The sequence below is a fragment of the Panthera uncia genome, chromosome A2, assembly GCF_023721935.1.
Source record: "Panthera uncia isolate 11264 chromosome A2, Puncia_PCG_1.0, whole genome shotgun sequence".
In the NCBI taxonomy this organism is placed as follows: domain Eukaryota; kingdom Metazoa; phylum Chordata; class Mammalia; order Carnivora; family Felidae; genus Panthera; species Panthera uncia.
In genome coordinates, this window is record NC_064816.1 from 4,630,142 (window position 1) to 4,650,374 (window position 20,233).

The 20,233-nt window shown below is 48.6% G+C and overlaps 1 protein-coding gene across 6 annotated transcripts in view; it reads left to right on the forward strand.

Moving 5' to 3' along the window:
- The first annotated feature begins 541 nt into the window (after positions 1 to 541).
- Positions 542 to 20,233, forward strand: part of ADGRE1 (adhesion G protein-coupled receptor E1) — a 71,521-nt gene continuing 51,829 nt past the window's right edge. Inside the window, exons 1-5 of one of the 6 annotated variants that reach the window (XM_049639765.1) lie at positions 542 to 601; positions 1,232 to 1,404; positions 8,157 to 8,210; positions 14,001 to 14,086; positions 19,708 to 19,854. In XM_049639765.1, coding sequence (XP_049495722.1) covers positions 1,322 to 1,404; positions 8,157 to 8,210; positions 14,001 to 14,086; positions 19,708 to 19,854 — 370 coding nt within the window. In that variant the 5' untranslated portion in view covers positions 542 to 601; positions 1,232 to 1,321. Of the gene's footprint in view, positions 602 to 1,231; positions 1,405 to 5,836; positions 6,065 to 6,128; positions 7,458 to 8,156; positions 8,211 to 14,000; positions 14,087 to 19,707; positions 19,855 to 20,233 lie in introns of those variants that run through there. The other 5 variants (XM_049639769.1, XM_049639766.1, XM_049639770.1 and 2 more) reach the window with 5 other exon arrangements.

Here is a 20,233-nt window from a genome sequence, read left to right on the forward strand (position 1 = left end):
GGTGCAATGACCTCGCTGGGGGTTGCGAATCCTAGGCCTGTGGGTGCTCTGATCTTCCCTAAAGTGATGCACAGAAGGCCCCACTTTAGGTAACGACCCCGTGACCTCACCACCATGCCCCTTGCTCCATAAAAGCTGGGGATTACGTCAGGACTGGGCAGAGAGTAGCTGCGGAGGATGCGGGGGTCGCCCACCCGATCCCCCTGTCCGTAAGACACCCTGAACACAACTCTGTCGGCTCTACGCAGTGGCTTGCTTTGCTTTTCGGTCTTAAAGTGACTTCTCGGTCTGGAGGAGATATTACTGACCCTCCTCCATTTTCTAACGCGCCTGTTCAGAAAAATGTTCACATAGTTGGCCCTTGTTTGGAGTCTGGGAGCTTGGGCCCTCCCATGAGGACTCTCAGGCATGGGGGGTTTGCTGGGGAGGACGTTTAGCGGAGGTGAGGGAGGGTAGCCTGGTAGGAGGGAAAGAGCTGAGCAAGTGTAACCGTTGTTTTGTTTGTTTGTTTGTTTGTTTGTTTGTTTGTTTTTAAAACCCAGGATGGTGTTCTGACAGAGCTGAAGAGTGGAACCGAAAAACAAGGTTAAGGGCAGCACAGGTACCAAGTGTATTAGGGCGAAACAGAAGGAAGACTCCTGTGACCTGGGGGCAGGGGGAGGGGCTCCTTAAGGAGGAGGCCTGTTTAGATAATCATCCAATATATCAGGAGGGAGTTTATCAGCCTGACTAGTGGCCAAACACACTTCTACACGAGGCCCCTAGATTGGGGTCCTGATTTAGGGCAATTCAGGGATGGATCTGTTTATTCTGTTTCCTGCAGGAGAGAGAACTTCCGTAGTCAGTCAGGGGACACTAATGAAAAAGAGTAAAGATAGAAATCCGTCATGGTCTAAGCAATGTTCCGACACGTGCAGTCCTTACAGCTGATTTCCCTAGGAGGTGGGTTCTAATTCAATCAGGTGCTGGTTTCCCCCGGCTCTGAGCAGAGGTCTCACGGCCAGAAGCAGCTGGACCAGAGATGTGGAGGGGATCGCATTAGACCAATGAGGAGGAAACCTCCCATGGGAGTCTTAGGCTTGGCAGCCGTCCTGGGGACTTAGGTGGCTGTCCTGTGCCCAAGACAGACAACTTTGTACAAGGACAGGAATAAAGAGAGGGCATCAGGTTTCTGGATCTTATTACCATTCTGGCCAGGGTACTAACTTCCTGCCTTTTCTCCTCCCCATAGAGTAGCCACGGGCTAGAGGCTTGCAGCCCGAGCAGTTGGCATGGCATGAAAGTGTTCTAAGAAGACCATACTCCTCGAAAGGCCCCTGAGATGAGAGTAAAGGAGGAGAAGAGAACATACTCACCAAGTTTGCATGAGGCTCAGAGTCCAGATGCAAAGACTCTCAGCCCCAGGTAAGGGCACCAAAATGATAAAATTATGAAGCGGGGCATGTGAACAAATGGCTAAGGAAGAATTCTTGAGACATTTTTGGAGCAAAAAGGTGATTTAATCATAGCACGGGGACAGGACCTGCGGGCAGAAAGAGCAGTACTGGGGTTGTGAGGGGTGACTGATTATATACACTTTTAAGTTAGTGGGGCTTAAGGATAGCTTAAGTCTCTAAGGAATTTGGAAGCAAGGCTTCTGGGACCTCGCTGCTGAGATAAGCTTATTTTAGTCTTTAATAAAAACATGAAGGCAGTAAGGCAGCCATGAGTTCCTCTAGGAAGGTCCCACGCTACATGTTTCAGGTGCGGGCTGACGAGCTTTAAGGACATTTAATTTAGGCTACATTTCTCTTGCCTTTTTTTTTTTTTTTTTTTTTTTTGCCTCATTATAAGGAGGTGGTCTCAGCTGGAATCTAACCTCAGCCTGATCCCATGGGGAATCTGGAGCCTAAGGAATGCCCTGTGTTGATCTCACCATGGGGCTGGGCTTTTGCAACTCTGTTGACCAGCTGGGCTGCCTCTGAGGCTTTGGGCAGACACCGGGGAAGGGGAAGCAGTGAGCTGTTAACAGGCAATGCTCACAGCAGCTGGGGGATGGGTGTTTCAGCTACTAAAGGGAGGTTTTAGAGCATCAACAGCGTCCACTATGAGGGCTTTAGTTGGTCTAGGATGACTAGGTTTTGGAGGGAAAGGGAGAAATGAGGCCAGTGGGGGATACCAGTGTAGGACTAGGTAGGGTCTTGGGTGCCATATTAGTGAGCTTGGAGTTCATCCTGAAGATCATAGGGAGCCCTGGGAGGATTTAGACTATAGGAGGAACAAGGACAAGTTGGGTGGGGCTATCCTAGAGTAGCCCCACCACATCCAGAAGGTAACACATTCAGTGTTAGCAGGAGTGATGCCTCTGGGCATCACCAGGCTGATTTCTTCAGTCTTGAATGTCCCTTCTTTTCCCCTTTGCTGGGAAAGACCTATGGGGTCAGGCTTACACAAGTCATGTGGCTAGAAACTGTATTTCCTCTACCCCATCCTTCCTCTTCTCCCTCTATGGCTGTCCCCAGACCTGTAGGATCTCTGAAGTGCAGATTTTATAGCCTCGGTCAACTGTTTGGGGTTTAATAAAGCATCCTTTGTTCTTCTGTCCCTGACCAGGATCCCAGACCCCATCTGTTGGTAGAATAATGAAGCTCCCCCACCATCTCCTCCCTGCCTGCCAATTTGTCCACTATGAATCAGTGACCTTACACAGTTGGGCTTTGCAGTTGGGATTGAGGATCTTGAGATGGGGGAAATTATTCTGGATCGTCTGAGTGGGTATAATGTAATCACAAGGGTCCTTTTAAGAGGGAGGCAGGAGTGTCAGAGAATGAAAGAGGGAGTTTGAGGGAGAGAGGGAGGGAGGCTGGAAGATGTCATACTGCTGGCTGTGAAGACAGAGGAAGGGACCATGAGCCAAGGAATGTGGGCAAACTCCAGAAGCTGGAAAGGAGAAGGAATGGACTTCCTCCAGAAGCCATATGCAGCTCTGGTGACATCTTGATTTCAGTCCCCTAAGACTCCCTTGGGACTCTGGCTTCCAGACCTGTAATGTAATTTATCTGTGTCATTTCGAACGGCTGTTTGTGGTGCTTTGCTATGGTGGGGATGGGGGCGGGGCAGGGAAGTCACATGGCCTCATCCCTGCCCATCCTCATTCTCAATGTCAACTATTCCTTTTTCAGACTCCCCCGATTACTAGACATTTCCCCTGTTCTGCTGTTCCTGCTTCTTTAATTCCTCTCTGTCTCCACAGCCCCTGCCCTAGACCAGACCACCTCACTTTTCTCTCTCCGGGATGCAGCCCCAGCCTTCCCAGGGGAGGGCGCTCCTGCCTGGGTCCAGGGCATGGCTGTTGCAAAACCCCAGTCTGCCCTTCACTACCTTGCTGAAATTCCTTCTGACGCCCTGAGGATCAAGTCCAAACTCACCCACATTAGAAAGCTTTGCATGAAATGATCTTTGCTGACTTCTCCTGTTCAGACATTTGCTGGTATTAGTGCTCGTATGAGCAGCCACAACAATCTAGTATAGCAAGAGAATAATAATGGTAACAATAGAGAGTTTTACTGAGCATTTAATCTGTGCCAAGCAGGAGTTTGTGATTTTATTACATTAAACCTCAAACCCTGGGAAATTGGTATTGTCCTTATTTTGCTGATGGAGAAAATTGCTTCTAGGTAGACCAGTTGTCTCTTGCTGCATGGCCACCCCCCCCCCTCCAAAATTGGAAGTTTTAGAGAATAAGGTTGTATTTTCTTATAGTTTCTGAGGCTCAGGGAATCTGGAGGTGGCTCATCTGGGTGGTTCTGGATCAGGGTCCCCCCCATGAGGTCACAGTCAAGCCGTTGGCCACAAACCTCATTTCCTCCTCCTGTGAGCTTCTCCACAGTGCTGTGGGGTGTCCTCACCACACGGCGACTGGCTTCCCCTTGGGGAATGATCCCAGGAGAGAGCGAGCAGGAAGCCACAGTGACCCTCTCACCTCAGATGCCTCAGATGCCAGAGTCACATGCTGTTTTTCCTGTTGACTAAATTCAGCGCACGCCCAAGGAGAGCGCTCCCTCTTGAAGGGAAGAGTGCGCAAGGATTTGTGAATGTAAGGTAAAGCCACTGCATTTGTCTGTCTGACTCTAGTGTCCACACTCTGGATGCACCGGACAAGGATTACAGAAGAACGTGCAAGTCCTGGAAATTGTTCCCAGCTGGTAGTATTACCCTACGTTACGGCATGCCCCCCACAGCGATCCTTTGGGACATGGCCTCTCGTCACCCTCGTTCTCCACACGAAAAACCTGAGACCCAGAGAGGCAAGCCACTTGCCAAGGGCACTTTGAGAACACACTGGAGTCAGGATTTGATCCTAGGTCTGATTCTCTATCACAACCAACACTGGGAGTTTTTCCCACATGCCAGGATTTGTTCTGGACATGTCAGGAGTGCCCACTCCTCAGATACACATCAGCACCACGAAGTGGAGCCTATTATCGTTGGGCCCATTTTACACACGGGAATGTTGAGGCACAGAGAGATTAAGAACATGACTAGCATGCAGGGGAGATGGGATTCGGACTCCTGGGGATCTGGTTCTAGAGTCTGCTTGTCCTCCAGCGCTTATCCGTGACAGACACAGCGGTTGTTTTCCTCTTACTTGGTGGCATTTGCTGTGTTTCTGTGCTGCTCCTAAGTGCAGCCTCGCTGGGCAGGGCCCCCTGATGCACACACAGGGGGCCACTGATGTATCTTCTTCAGTGATCATAACTCCAAGGTGGGTATTTTGCAGTGTGTGGAGCAAAAGGGAGAATGCAGAAGCACGTGGGGACTTTTCTTCCCAGGAACTTGGGGTTGGATTTTGTGCCTCATTTTTAGCCTGTGGTAAGTGCTTTTGGTGCCTACCCACACCCATGACCCTGAGCCCCTCAGGGCACACAAGACTCACATTTGTCAGTCCACAGGGTTGCACTCGGGTTATGCCCATTCTGTGTGTTTGGAGGCCAGGCCCAAGGTGTTGTGGGTAGACACCAGCCTCAATCTGTGCCTGGCAGTAGCCAGTGGATAAATACCCCAGCTCCCTTGCCTCTCAGTTGGGGTAACTGAAGACTGCTCTGGGCTGCGTTTCAGAGGTCCTTGTGGAATCAAGCTCAGTTTCTCACTGTGCAACTTGCTAGAATGCACGGCCACTGGGGACACTTTCCTGTCCCCATCTCCCAGCTCCCCTCCCCAGCTGGCATTTCCTCGGGTCACCTCCCTGATAAACTACTTTCACTAGAATCCCAGTCTCAGCATCTGCTTCTGGGGACCCTGGCTGAGGCATTATCAGCCCTCTGAGTGTGTGAGCTCGTGCACGCAGGTGTGTTAGGGCTGGGAATGGGGTGGGGGTGCTGCTGTGCTGGGGTAAAATGTAGGAGAGCTAGAGGCATATGGAGTGGTTCGAGAGCTAGGGCTTGGAGCCAGAGGATCCTGGATTCAAATCTTGACTCTAAGTAACCTTGGACAAGTCGCAATGCTTCTCCATGCCTCGCTTTCCTTTTTAATTTTAATTTTTGTTGTTGTTGTAAAATGGCTGGGGGGTCAGAATCTCTGCTCGATGATGTGGACGTGAGGATGAAAGTGAATTTCGTTGGCGATGTGTCTAGAGTGGCACCTGGTCCACGATGCCCGTGATGGCTGTCTGCGTGGGGCCTGCTGGGAAGAGATCTTTGAGTCTGGGCTTCGCTTCCCTGGGGACAGGTGGTGGTAGCTCACTTATAGGTGCAGTGGAAGAAGGCTGAGAGGTAGGCGCTGGTGGGGAAGGAAAAGCAAGAGTTGGGGGGAAGGAGAGAGAAGGTGTATATACTATACACCAGCTAGTATAACTTCTCTTCACTGTGGCGGAAAGAAAATTAGGGGGTTGCCACACTGTCCTCATCTAGCAGCAATTCAGCAAAAAGGGCTGTCTTGCTCTGGCAGTGTTGAGCAATTCTGGCTCCACCCCTCCCCTCTCCCCATACCCTCTGTTACTGAAAACGCAGAGAACGAAGGCAAGGTTCTCTTCTTTAATGACAGAAACACGGGACCATGTGGAGCTTCAGCTTGCTCCTCTTCTGGGGTGAGTGTGGGGCTGAATGGTGGTGGGAGGGCTGGGGGAAGCCTGCATTGGAAATAGAACCAGGGGAAAGGGAAGGCCACGGGGCAACCAGCCAGAGACCCCAATTCTAGGCTGAACACTATCAGCACCTTCTTTGTAGGAAAAAAATCACTCAGCATAGGAAATTCCCTCTCTCCAGGTAGACTTTCTTTATAGTCATTCATTTGGCATGTATTTCTTGCAGTCGTGAGTCTGATATCATAGTAGGAAGGGCAGGCAGAAAAGAAGCTACTTACAGTAACAGCAACCACCCGCCTAGCACCGTTGTAAGCTCATCAAATGTCTTCACCAAACTCCTCCAATATTGGGTCCCTAATAGCCCCATTTTACAAAGGAGGAAACTGAGGTAAAAGAGATTACATGACTTTCCCAGGACTACTTAGCTAATAAGTACTACACTTTATCCCTTATCACTATGCTATGCTGTCCCAAATAATAACTACACAAAAGCATTTCAGGCAGTGATAGTGCTATGCAAGAAGAGAGTGACTGGGGGTTATGTTGAAGGGGGAAGTCAGGGAAGGCCTCTCAGAGGGGGTGATTTTTGTGCTGAGCCCTGAGCCATGAGGTGGAGCCTTCCTGTCTCTTATTTCCCTTTCTTCAGGCGTCAGTTCATATTGGTCTTGTTTATTGTCTCTGTTGTGTTTGTTTGTTTGTTTTCCTGTCTTTCAAGTGTTGGTCACTGGTTCAAATCTATGAATGCGGGACAGTGTTTTGAGCAACAGGTGTGGGCTTCCTCAGCTGGGGTCCAGTGCATCTATTTGCGGAAGAGAAAACTCAGGCCCAAAGAGACTAAACAACTTTCTTAAGGCCATGCAGTCAGTAACTGGTGAAGCCAGATTGTTAAGCCCAAGTATTTTAACTCCAGAGTTTGCATGCTGAAAAATGATGCTCTGTTGCCTCTAAAATAATTAACAAGCAAGAGAATTTCTACTGGTGATAACGAACGGGAATGTTGGAATTTGGGGGCTGTGGGACCTGTTGACTGACAGGCTTCATTAGAAGGAGCAGGTAACTCGTGGGCCCCAAATGCAGGAATGCCAAGTTGTTGCTTTGGCCTGTCGGCCCTGTTAGTGGTAGTGGGTTGAGAGAGTGATGGTCGTGGGGGTTGTAATGTTGGAAAAGAGCTAAGTGCTGTGAGGCTGCACTGCCTTTTAGCTAATTTTTTTAAGTTTATTTATTTTTGAGAGAGAGAGAGCACAGGGGAGGGGCAGAGAGAGAGAATCCTAAGCAGGCTCTACACTGTCAGCACAGAGCCCGACACAGGGCTCAAACTCACAACCCTTGAGATCATGACCTGAGCTGAAATCGAGAGTCGGACATTCAACTGACTGAGCTATCCAGGTGCCTCCAGGTAATTTTTAAAAAACTAACCACCTGACCACCCATGCCATTTTAATGCTATAGATATACTGTACATATATTTATGTATTATATGTATCATTTCTATATATGTCTTATGCCAAAAAAATAAGATTTTTTCCCCATCTCTCCCCAAGAACTAAGTTTTGCCTACTTGGCGGGCGTGGGGGTGGGTGGGAAGAGATGTCATTTTTTTTGTTTGAGAATACATATCTTAGTGTATGTTTTTGAAAATCAGCTGGAACTTTTTTTGTCATTGATAAGTAAATTCAGGGGTGCCTGGGTGGCTCAGTCAGTTGAGCTTCCGACTTCGGCTCAGGTCAAGATCTCACGGTCTGTGAGTTCGAGCCCTGCGTCTGGCTCTGTGCTGACAGCTCAGAGCCTGGAGCCTGCTTCAGATTATGTGTCTTCCTCTCTCTCTGTCCCTCCCCCGCTTGTGCTCTGTCTCTCAAAAATAAATAAATGTAAAATTTTTTTAAAAAAGAAAAGAAAATTAAGACAATACAAACAAAATAAAAACCATAAAGTGCAAAAAAGCAGGAATTGCTTCTGTGAACGTTATATGAAATATTGTATGTTTGTCACGCAGGTGGATCTCTCATCTAGGCTCATCAAACCTGTAGTACTTTTTCAGGTTGAGCCTACATTGCTTCTTGATGGTTCATGGTATTCTTCTTTTCTTTGTTTATAGGGTGTTGTGGTTTATACAGCTCGTGTATTCTCTCAACAAAATCCGCGACAATTGGTGAGTTGGTCGAAGAGAATCCATATGTTCAATGTGTGGGGGGGTGTTTTCTGGGGAGGAGAACCTTCTGTCTCAGGAGTTTGAGCTGCAGCTAACACTTGCTGGGAGCTACTTAGTGGCAGAGAAACAGGTAAATAATACCCAGGTCTCCTGGATCCTGCTCTAGGCTCTTACCTATGTGGCCATGCATTCACTGTGTGACTTCAGATAACACACAAAACCTCTCTGATTGTCATGTTCCTCAGCTGTGAAATACAGATAGCAAGGGTTCCCGTCTACAGGGATATTGTGAAGCTTAAATCAAAAGTGAAGCTTAAATCACTTTTAAGCTTTAAATTAAGTGAAGCTCAGTTAACCACCTGGTACGTGTGAGAAGAGCTTCATAAATGGTGGTGTGGTGGGAATGCATTTTTTAAATAATTTTTTGAATGTTTATTTATTTTTGAGAGAGAAAGAGAGACAGAGCATGAGCGAGGGAGGGGCAGAGAGAGAGGGAGACACAGAATCTGGAGCAGGTTCCAGGCTCCAAGCTGTCAGCACAGAGCCCCATGCGGGGCTTGAACCCATGAACTGCGAGATCATGACCTGAACCGAAGTCAGACGCTCAACAGACTGAGCCACCCAGGCGCCCTGAGAATGCATTTTTAAAATGTGTTAAGTCTCCCCTTCTTCCACCGAAGCTCCTGCTGGATGGAGAGGACAAATATTGCCAGTTCGTAGTGTTCTCAGTGTCTCAGTTTCCTGGTTCCACCTTATTTGGGAAACTCCATCTATGTTGTACAAATAGCTAATCTTGCAAATGTCCTACCCTTCTCTTGGTCCTCCCAACATGGCAGCTGGGTGTTGGTATAGGGGCAACTTGTAGGATCTTGTGGCTGTCAAGGGTGGACTCTGGACGGGGTGTTTGGTCTACTGGTAGAGGATGGCCCCATCTTGCTTGCCTAGTAGCCCTCTCAACAGCTTTGCATTCCCCAGGGGTCCGTGCAAGAGCTTCTGCCTCCTGTGTTCAGGCTACAGGACACAAGAAGATTTTCCTTAGAACAACCTACCACCTACTTCCCTCTGCAGCTTCTAATCTTTGGCTCTCATGCCTTGTTGGATGTGACAGCCACAGAAAGCAAGCTTCTCTTCTAGACTGGGAAACTCCACCCAGCTCTTGTTGGGAGAAGTCAGCCCCTAGCCTGGATAGTCCTAAATCCACCCATTCCTATGTAGAATCTTCTGAGGTGAGGTGGCAAGAGGAGAAGGGCTCCTGGTGGGTCCTTCTCATCTCCTCTCTTTATGAGCTTCCCATAGTTTTTTCTCTTCCCTTGTGATAGGTATTTGCCTTACACCACGGCTTAATGAAAACACTACCTCCCAGCCCTCCAAACCCGACTACTGCCAAATATTTTTATTGAGTTATGATCGACATATAGCAATCTGTGCGAGTTTAAGGTGCACATGTGTTGGCTTGATAACCACATATATTGAGAAGTGATTACCGCCATAGTATCCACTAACATCTTTGCACCTCACATAATTACCATTCCTTTTTGTGTGAAGGTATTTAAGACGTACTCGTAGCAGCTAACCAGGCATTGTTGGTATTGTTTTGTTTTTAAATGCTCATTTATTTTTGGGAGAGTGTGGACACGTGTGTGTGTGAGCAGGGGAGGGGCAGAGAGAGAGGATCCAAGGTGGGCTCTGTGCTGTCAGCAGAGAGATGGATACGGGGCTCGGACTCAGACTCACGAACCCACATCTGAGCTGAAGCTGGACACTTGCTTAACTGACGGAATCACCCAGGTGCCCCTGTAATACAGTATTGTTACCTAGAGTCACCATACCACATAGGAGATCCCCAAACTCGTTCATCTTATATGGTTTTCTTTCAAGACTATCGTCTTGTGGGGAACCCGAACATCCAGTTTGGTAATTAAAACCTGAACGTTACTGTTTTGCTTTCATTGTGTGTCTGCTGCTAAGACACCTTAACTTTTTCCTGAACAAGATGAAATCCTTTGGCAGAATGTGTTGGGGGAGTGGGTTCACATCCGTGTAAGTGGAAATATATTTCCAAAAGGGTCACATTAATTAAAAAAAAAATCATCATTATTATTGATTGCAGAAAGCCCTTGGCTAGTGAGGAAGTCATTGTATTAATCTCCACAGCTTGGGGACCTAGCCCAGGCTCGATACAGTGCAGGCAAGTTGGGTAGATAAATAACAGAATGAATGTGTGCCCCACATAGAGAATGTGAGAGATGTTATAGTCGAGGCATGTACAAGGAATTTGTAAGTGGGAATTCAAAAGGCCTAATATTTGAGAAAACTAGGCACTATTGAGATTAAAAATGCATAAACACAGGGATGTTAACTTTGCGATAGTTCATCAGAGCACACACTTATGATATTTGTGCTTTTCTCCTATCATACTTGATAAAACATTATAAAAATGCATATACACTTTGGGGTGCCTGGGTGGCTCAGTTGGTTAAACGTCTGACTTTGGCTCAGGTCATGATCTCACGGTTTGGGAGTTCGAGCTCCACATCGGGCTCCGTGCTGGCAGCTCAGAGCCTGGAGTCTGCTTCAGATTCTGTGTCTCCCTCTCTCTCTGCCCCTCACTCACTCACATTCTCTCTGTCTCTGTCTCTCTCTCTCTCTCTCTCTCTCTCTCTGTCTCTGTCTCTCTCAAAAATAAACATTAAAAAACTTTAAATGCATATACACTTTGACACAGCAGTTCCTAATCCAGAAATTTATTCCAAAGAGATATTCATACAACGTACAGAGATACCTCACCATAGACTCTGGGATGTGCACTTATGCTCTTCTGGTAACAACTTGGAATAAACAATGTTTACACAAGGGGACTAGTTGGATACAATGTTGTGTTTGTTAGAGTAACCCTAGCTACTGTAACAAACCCAAAACTGTCCGTGGCTTAATACAAAGAAATTTAATTTTTGTTTGTTTAAGAATCCAATATGGGGCACCTGGGTGCCTCAGTGGATTAAGCCTCCGACTCTGGCTCAGGTCATGATCTCATGGTTCGTGGGTTCGAGCCCTGCGTCAGGCTCTGTGCTGACAGCTCAGAGCCTGGAACCTGCTTCGGATTCTGTGTCTCCCTCTCCCTGCCCCTCCCCTGCTCATGCTCTGTCTCTCTCTCCTTCAAAAATAAATAAACATAAAAAAAATTTTTTTAAAGAATCCAGTGCAAATATTTCTGGTCAGTGGGTGGCTTTCCTCCAAGCTGTAATTCAGAGACCCAGACTCCTTCTGCCTTGTGGCTCAGCCACGCTAAGGTCTTAGAGTCTTTTGCAGACTGTGGAAGGAGCAAAAAGGAACAATGGAAATGCACACCCACTTTATAAAAACCCAGCTCTGGCAATGATGCATACTATATTTGTTCACGGTCATATGACGATGCCTGGACACGAGGTGAGCTGGGAAATGTAGTTGGTGGTTGGGCCGCTGTCACTGCAGTGACAGTTCCGTACCTTGGAAAGGAGAGTGTGGAGCCTCTGCTTGATGTTTAGCCACCAAGCCACCTGTGGCGCAGTTACAGCCCATGGACACAGTGCAAAATACACAGCTGTTTAAAAGCATGAGTCGGGTCTGTATGGACTGACTTGGAAAGTTGCCCCCAACATATTCTTCTCCCAATTTTTATTATAGAAACATTTAAAGCTTCAAAGGTAGGGGAAATAGTAAAACAAACCCCCACGTACCCATCACCCAGCTCCCGTACGTGACAAATCTTGCTTCTCTTGGTTTGCGAGACCTACCCTAAGCGAAAAAGCAAGTAATCATACAACAGCATTGTCCCCATGAACCGTGAGATGATCATGACCTGAGCCGAGGTTGGACGCTTAACTGACTGAGCCACCCAGGCGCCCCAAGGTTTTCCTTTGCAAGCAATTATTGCCTTCTTAGAAAAAGATGTAAACAAAACAAAAATGTACCAAAATTAGGGTTGCCGTCTCTTTTGGCCAGTGTGTGTAGAAGCAGAGCCTGATGAGAGGATTCTTGTGTGAGTGATTTCTTGAGGGAGGGCTGTCTGGAGACACTTGCAGGGCAGCGAGGGAAGCAGGACAGAGCAGAGACAGAGCCACACGGAAGGTGTTTTGGGAGTGCCTCGGCCACAGCCTGCTCCCACAGGCAGCCCTGCAGGGTGAAGTGCACCCCAGAGGGTCACCTGCTCAGAGGCACAGGGGAGGCTTGCTGTCACACTCCAGCATCTGTCTGCCAGTCATTGCCTCCGAGCCAGTGAAACAGCTGGGGGATAGGTATGCCAACCCAGTAACGCAGATGGGGGGGTTCCAAGAGTGGCCACTGTCCTACCCCCTCCTGACCTGGCAAGATAGGAAGAAGTCACGCGCTGATGTAGGTGAATGCCCGGGAAGAGACTGGGTTTTCCCCTTCACGTACCTACTGCTGCTTTTGTAACTTGCCTCTGAATCACTGTCATTCACAGAAATACAGACACTGGCTGGCTCACGGCCACTTTCAAAGGGAGCCGATGGCTTCTCGTTCCTCTGCCTGCAGGCTGGGTGGCAGGGCATGCGTGTTGTAAGAGACTCCCCCAGACGGAAGGCAATTAGACCTTGGGCAAGCACCGCCAGGTCTGTTTTGTCATCTGATGAATGGGTATGGCGACGACCCTCACCCAATGTAATGGGATGGTTGTGAGGGTTCAGCTCCATGCGCGATCGTTAAGAGGTAGGCTCTGGGGTCACATTTCCTGGGATCGAGTCTTGGTTCCGGCACTCGGGTATCGCAGTAAATCCCCTGAGACTTCAGTTTCCATGAAAACGGGGCTGGGGGGGGGCGTGAATACGACTGGGTTTCGATGAGTGTTAATTGGTACCTGGAACATAGCAGGTGCTGAACTATGTAGCCCTCCCTCTTCTCAGGGAAACACGAATTATCTGGTTCTGACTGGCTGGGCCAAAGCTGGTAGACAGTGAGCAGAGGCACAGTCAGGGCAACGACCAGGATCCCTGGACACACTGTCAAACTTCTTTCAATTTGTTCTGCTTATTCTTTTTTTGCCTTCTGTGACCCAGGGGAGGCTACACAAATTCTCTTGGGCATCAGTTTGCACATCTGTAGAATGGAGTCCTAATGTGTACCTTCAGGTAGGGCGACCAACTGTCCTGGCTTGCCTCAGACCAGGAAGGGGGTTCCTGGGACTCTGGACTTTGAGCGCTAACAGCAGGAAAGTTCCCCTACCTGGAAGGAGTATCGTGGGGTCTGCAGAAAATGCACGGAAGGGGCCTGGTGCTCGGGAGGCACCAAGGAAACGAAAGCTCTAGTTATATTTTTGAAAGTCTTTTTGCTGCTTGGAGTCTCATTTCACGCTTGGGTCGATTAAGTGATCGTCTGTTAAGTTGTTGTGTTCATGACTGAGGAGCACGTATCTGTCTCAGGTAGATTTTTGGAGGGGCCTCTTCTCTGGTCTCCTGGCTTCTTGGCTTTGCAGAGGCCAGCAGAGGACCCGAGTCAGGTCCTGCCCTCCTCTGCCCACAGCCTTCCAGGGCTCCCACCTCCCTGGGATAAAAGCCCAAGTCCTCCCTGAGGCCCCCAAGTCACTGTAGGACCTGCCTCGTTCCCACCCTGCCCTGCCCTCATCCCTCACTCCCCCTCACTCGCTCCCCTCCAGCCATACACACCTCCTGACTGTTCCTCCAATACCCCAGGCCCAGTCCTGCCCCAGGACCTTTGCATGAGCTGTGCCCTCTGTTTGGGATGTTCTTGCCCTACATAAACACATGGTTCCCTCCCTCCCTTCTCTATTTTCAGCTCATGTGTCATCTTCTCAGTGACTACCCTAGTTTTGACATCGTATCCCTTGCCCTCACCTCTCCAGATGATCAGCTCAGTGGCAGGTGAGGAATTTTGTGCGTCTTGTCCCACACAAAGGCTTAATACATAATGCCTAGAATAGTGCCTGACATACAGCAGGTGGCTTGCATTTGTCAGAGTTGTCCAGAGAAGCAGAAACAATACGATGGATGCAGATAGGTAAAGATCCATTATAAGGAAGGAATTGGTTCACGCGACTAGGGAGGCTGGCAAGTCCCACAACCTTCGGGGTGATGTGCACAAGTCCCGAGCCCGGAGAGCATTTGGGAAGCTGAGCAAAGGTGAGCACGGCTGACGGGACAAGGCAGGAGATGAGCTGGGGAGGCTGCCAGATGCCCAGTCACCTGGGCTGTGATTCTGGTTTAGGGCGGGTTTGCGTTGTGAGCAATTGAGCCAGAGGAAGAGGGTAATGGGAAGTTCAGATGAGAGACCGCAAGTGGTAATGCGCCGGAAGTCTGCAAAGGACAATGCTGCCTCTACAGATGAAAGAGGAAGCTGTTAGTAAGAAAAGAGATACAATTGAGGGGCCGTGCAGGGAAGGGGCGTAAACAAGGCACGTTGCAGGAAGCGAAGAGCCTGACTGAACCATCGCTCGAAGTTGGGGGGGGCCCTTTACAAAGCGTTTCCCCACCCTACAGATCAATCGGTGTTGGCATTACCTTCCACTCCTCTCTTTCACATCCTGCATCCAACGCACTGGCAAGTCCTGCTGACATCACCTCTGAGCAAACCCCAAATCTCATGCTGCTTCTGCTCTCAGCCGGGTTGCACCCACCACCCTCGCTCACCTGGACAGGCGCGGTGACTCCTCCCTGGCCATCCTGCCTCTGCCCCTCTACCGTTCATCTTCCGACCAGAGGATCCTGTTAAAACCTCAGTCGTGCCACGTGCTGTCTGTGCTCAGACTCCGCCATGGCTCCCGTCGCTCTCTGATAGAAAGCTGGGGTGTGACAGTCGTCTAGCCCATCTTAGCCGACCTGGCCGTGTCCACGCCTCCCCTTTCCCCCTGTCTGCTCCAACCACACGGACCTCCCTGTAATTCCACAAAATCACCAGCTGTGGTCCTGCCCCTGGGTGCTTCATGCATTTGCGGTTTCCTCTGTCCTAAGCACCTTCGTACGTATCTTACTCACCTCCCCCTGGCCTTTGTTCCAGTGTTACTTTCTTCGTTGTTGAGCACCGACTGTGTGCCAGGCGCTGTTGTAGGCACTCAGCACACGGCAGTGAATGAGACAGACATAAATCCCTGCCTTCCAGGAGCTCAAAGTCCATCAGGGAAACGGATTTAAAAGAACCAATTACAAAGGTTTTTTTTCAAAGAATGGCCGTAGAAATTGCCTGAACATTGACTCCATTTCCAGCCAGATCTACCTCTTCTTGGGTGGCAGCAGTGAAAATCACTCACTTCAGGTTTTGACAGGCCCAGGGATGCCAGTCACCAGCGGTGTGTCCTTGAACAAGTTACTTAACCTCACTGAGACTCAGTTTTCCACATCTGTATAATGGGAATTGTATTAGTTTCCTATGGCAGCTATGACAAATTACCACAAACTTTATCTTACAGATCTGGAAGGTCAGAAGTCCAAAATGGGTCCCAGTTGGCTAAGATCAAGGTGTGAGCAGGGATGAGTTCCATTCTGGGGGTTCTAGAGGAGACTGTGTCTTTTTGCCTTTTCCAGCTTCTGGAGGCCACTTGGATTCCTTGGCTTGGGTCCCTCTTCCTCCATCTTCAAAGCTGGCGATGACTGGCCAAGTCTTTCTCATATTGTGTCACTTTGCCTCTCTTGGCTTCATCTTTCCGTTTTAAGGACCTTGGTGATTACATTGACCCCATCTGGATAATCCAGAGTTTCCTCTTCATCTCAGGATCAGCTAATTCCATTGGAATCCTTAGTTCTCTCTTGCCACATAGCATAGGTTCTGGGGATTAAGACGTGGTCATCTCTGAGGGCGCCTGTGTGACCCACTGTGTGAGTTGGTTGGATGTCCAACTTCAGCTTAGGTCATGATGTCACGGTTCATTAGTTTGAGCCCCACATCAGGCTCTCTGCTGTCAGTGTCGAGCCTGCTTCAGATCCTCTGTCTCCCTCTCTCTATACCCTTCCTCTGCTCTCACTCTCTTTCTCTCTCTCTCTTAAAAATAGTAAATAAATGTTAAGGTCAGGCATAGGGCAGGGTAAATATATGAGTCAGAAGCTAAAAAAATTTAGCAGTCAAAGGCTTTATTTGGGAACTAAGGTCTTGGGCGAGGTTCCGTGACTCAGGGAGAGAGAGAGAGGAGTAAGGGAAGTCGCACCCGGGTGGGGTGGGGTAGGGTTTTTAAGCTGCAACAGTTCCGGGTTTAGGTCCGGGTGGGCCTTTTTCACGCCAGGTTGTGCTGTCACTCGGTGATTGGTTGACCTTCAATTCATTCTGGCGCGCTGCCCAGGGCTTTCTGTTGGGAATTTTCCACTGGCAAGATGGCCGTGCCCTCCACTGTGGTTCCAGGGACATCCTGACAATAAGCATTTAAAAAAAGGTAGGGGCGCCTGGGTGGCGCAGTCGGTTAAGCGTCCGACTTCAGCCAGGTCACGATCTCGCGGTCCGTGAGTTCGAGCCCCGCGTCAGGCTCTGGGCTGATGGCTCGGAGCCTGGAGCCTGTTTCCGATCCTGTGTCTCCCTCTCTCTCTGCCCCTCCCCCGTTCATGCTCTGTCTCTCTCTGTCCCAAAAATAAATAAAAAACGTTGAAAAAAAAATTAAAAAAAAAAAAAAAAAGGATGTGGTCAGGGCACATGCACCCCAATATTGATAGCAGCACTATCAATAATAGTCAAATTACGGAAAGAGCCCAAATGTCCATTGACAGATGAATGGATAAAGTAGATGTGGTATATATACACAATGGAGTATTACTCGGCAATCAAAAAGAATGAAATCTTGCCATTTGCAACTATATGGATGGAACTAGAGGGTATTATGCTAAGCAAAATTAGTCAGAGAAAGACAAATATCATAGGACTTCACTCATGAGGACTTAAAGATACAAAGCAGATGAACATAAGGGAAGGGAAGCAAGAATAACGTAAAAACAGGGAGGGGGCCAAAACATAAGAGACTTAAATATGGAGAACAAACAGAGGGTTGCTGGAGGGGTTGTGGGAGGGGATATGGGTTAAATAGGTAAAGGGCATTAAGGAATCTACTCCTGAAATCATTGTTGCACTAGATGCTAACTAACTTGGATGTATATTAAAAAAAATTAAATTAAAAAAAAGGGATGTGGTCATCTTTAGAGGGGCCATTATTCTGCTGACCACAGGAATGACACTATCGAATAAGTTTCTTCACAATCTCCTAGAAGCCTGCCTCCACCTCTGGCTTGTTGTTCTGGAGCTCACAGTGTGGTGGGGGAAATGACTACTAGAAAACTAACCATACAAATAAGCAACTATAATTATGACGTGTGTCATAAAGAAGGAGCACGAGAAGCTATGTGGGAGCACAGAGCACAGTGGAGGCTTTTTTGGGGGAAATGACACTTAAGCAAGACATGAAGAATGAGTAGGAGCTGGCCAGGCAAAGCAGAGGGAAAGGGTATAGAATGTGCAAAGGCCCTGTGGTGGGAAGTCTAGAAATGGAGAGTAACACAACATGTGGTTTAAAGATGTGGTTGGGTGTGGTCACTGGGGTTCTGTGGGTCCTGTTTAAGTGATTTGGATTTTAATTCTGAGTGCAACAGGGAGCACTGTAGGCAGAGGTGGGGGTAGATAATCAAATCTGCATTCAGAGGTGACTACTATGTGGAGAAGAGATTGCAGGGGACAACAGAGGACAAAGGGATGTAGAAACCAGAGGAGGATCTGTACCGAGAACAGCTGTGGCGATGGAGAAAAGTGGGTGCGTATCAGATGCTATTTGGATAGAGAACCAACAGGGCTTGGGGACCCACTGAAAGTGAGGGTGAGGGCTAAACAGGTAAACTGAGGTACAGAGAGGTGAAATCAGTTGTCCCAGAGCTGGACTGGCTAGGGTGTAGTTTTGACTGCTTCCATAGTAACCAAACAACAACTTAGACATTTATCTCTTAGAAGTTCATTCTTCTTGTAGATCTCTAACTTATAGATGGGACAGAGTGACCAGGCTGCCTGGTCTAGGAGATCATTCCACCTTGTTGCCTCTCCATTCCTTGGCGTGGTGGTTTCCCAAACCATCATCCTCAGGGTTAAGGGCAGATCAGCCCACTCTGCCCATGTTCCTGCCCAAGGGGAAGGGGACAGCCTGCTTATTCTTTTTTTTTTACGTTTATTTTCGAGAGAGAGAGAGAGAAAGAAGCAGAGCACAAGCAGGGGAGGGGCAGAGAGAGGGAGACACAGAATCTGAAGCAGGCTCCAGGCTCTGAGCTGTTAGCACAGAGCTGTAAGATCATGATCTGAGCTGAAGTTGGACCCTCAACCGACTGAGCCACCAAGGCACCCCAACGTGTTTATTCTTCTCAAGAACATGGCCAAATGATGTACATATCACTTCCACGCACATGCCCATGGGCAGAACTGAGTCACATGAGCTGCAGGAGACCCTGGGAATGCAATCTTTAACAGGATGGTTGTGTTACTAAAAGCTGCCATTCTGCGCTTGGAGGTTCACTGCTGGAGCTTTACCCAGGTCTTCTGTGCTCCAAAGGCTGAAATTTTGACTCTCAAACACTTCTGTCTAGAGCCCTGATGCTCCTGGTGCTGCTGGTCCAAGGACCAGCAGCATCAGCATCATTCAGGGGCTTGTGAAAAGTACAAGCTCTCGGGCTCCTTCCTAGACCTGCAGAATCAGCATCTTCTTTTTCCAGATCCAGGATGTAGGTGAGGCAGCTGCTCTTGGTCCGAGGACCACACATGGAGTAGCCAAGTGTCAACACCGGTGCTTCTCATACTCTCACGTGCACCCAGATGGCCCAGGGGTCTTGCTAAAATGCAGGTTCTGGTTCATCAGTTTTGGGGCAGGGGCCCGAGATGCTGCATTTCCATCAAACTCCCAGGCAGTGTTGATGCTCCTTGCCCGGGAACTACACTTGGAACAGGAGGAGTCTAGGGTCTACAAGGTCCTTGACATGCTGAGTAGTTTCTCAGGACTACTGTAACAGGTTACCACAAACCAGGGGGCTCAAAACAACAGAAATCTATTGTCTCACCATTCTGGGGGCCAGAAGTCTGAATCAAGGTGTCCATGGAGCCATGCTTTCTCTGAAGGCTCTAAGGGAGAGTTTGTTCTGTGCCTCTTTCCCAGCTTCTGGGGTGGCTGGCAATCCTTGGTATTGCTTAGTTTGAAGGCGGATCACTCCAGTGTCTGCCTCTGTTGCCACGTCGTGTTTTCCCTGAGCCTGTCTGTGCCTCTCTTCTCCTCTTCTTGTAAGTACACCAATCCTATCAGATTACAGACCACCCAGCTCCAATAGGATCTCACGCTCTCTTGGGTCTTAATTACATTTTCAGAGACCCTATCTCCAAATAAGGTCACATTCTCAGTGACCAGGATTTAGGGCTTCAGCACATTTTTTGGGGGGGAGGGAGGGTACATGTCAGCCCACAACAGTCCCCTTCACCCTTTCATGCTGGCTGTCCCTGATGCCCGCCCCAGGGCTCTAACCCACACCCTTCCTTCTGCGCTGCCCAGGTGTGAATGAATGTGACGATACCACCGTGTGCCCAGCTTATGCAACCTGCACCAACACTTTGGACAGCTACTACTGCACTTGCAAAGGAGGCTTTCTGTCAAGCAATGGACTGATGCGGTTCCGGGGCCCAGGAGTAACATGCAAAGGTGAGCACCCCCTCCTTAAAACCCTCCGCCATTTTGCAGGATAGTCAGGAGGAAGCTGGCTGGCTGGGGAATGGATGTAGGCACGTTTTCTGTGTCCCAAACATTGTTTTCCCCCTCTCTCCTGCCCTGCCTCTATTTATTTTTCTTTTTCTATGACGACGAGGATTCCTGCTCACTAAAAATCCCAACCATTTGGAACGAGCATAAGGATGAAAATAAAAGTGAACATCGTGCCATTTGTCAATATCCAGAATGAACCACTGATTTCATTTTGGGAAATCTTTTGGTTGTCTCTCCATGAAGGAAACAAGAACTTTTAACATTCGCTCGGTACCAGGCCCCCAGTGAAGGGATTTATGTGCATTTTTACATTAAATTG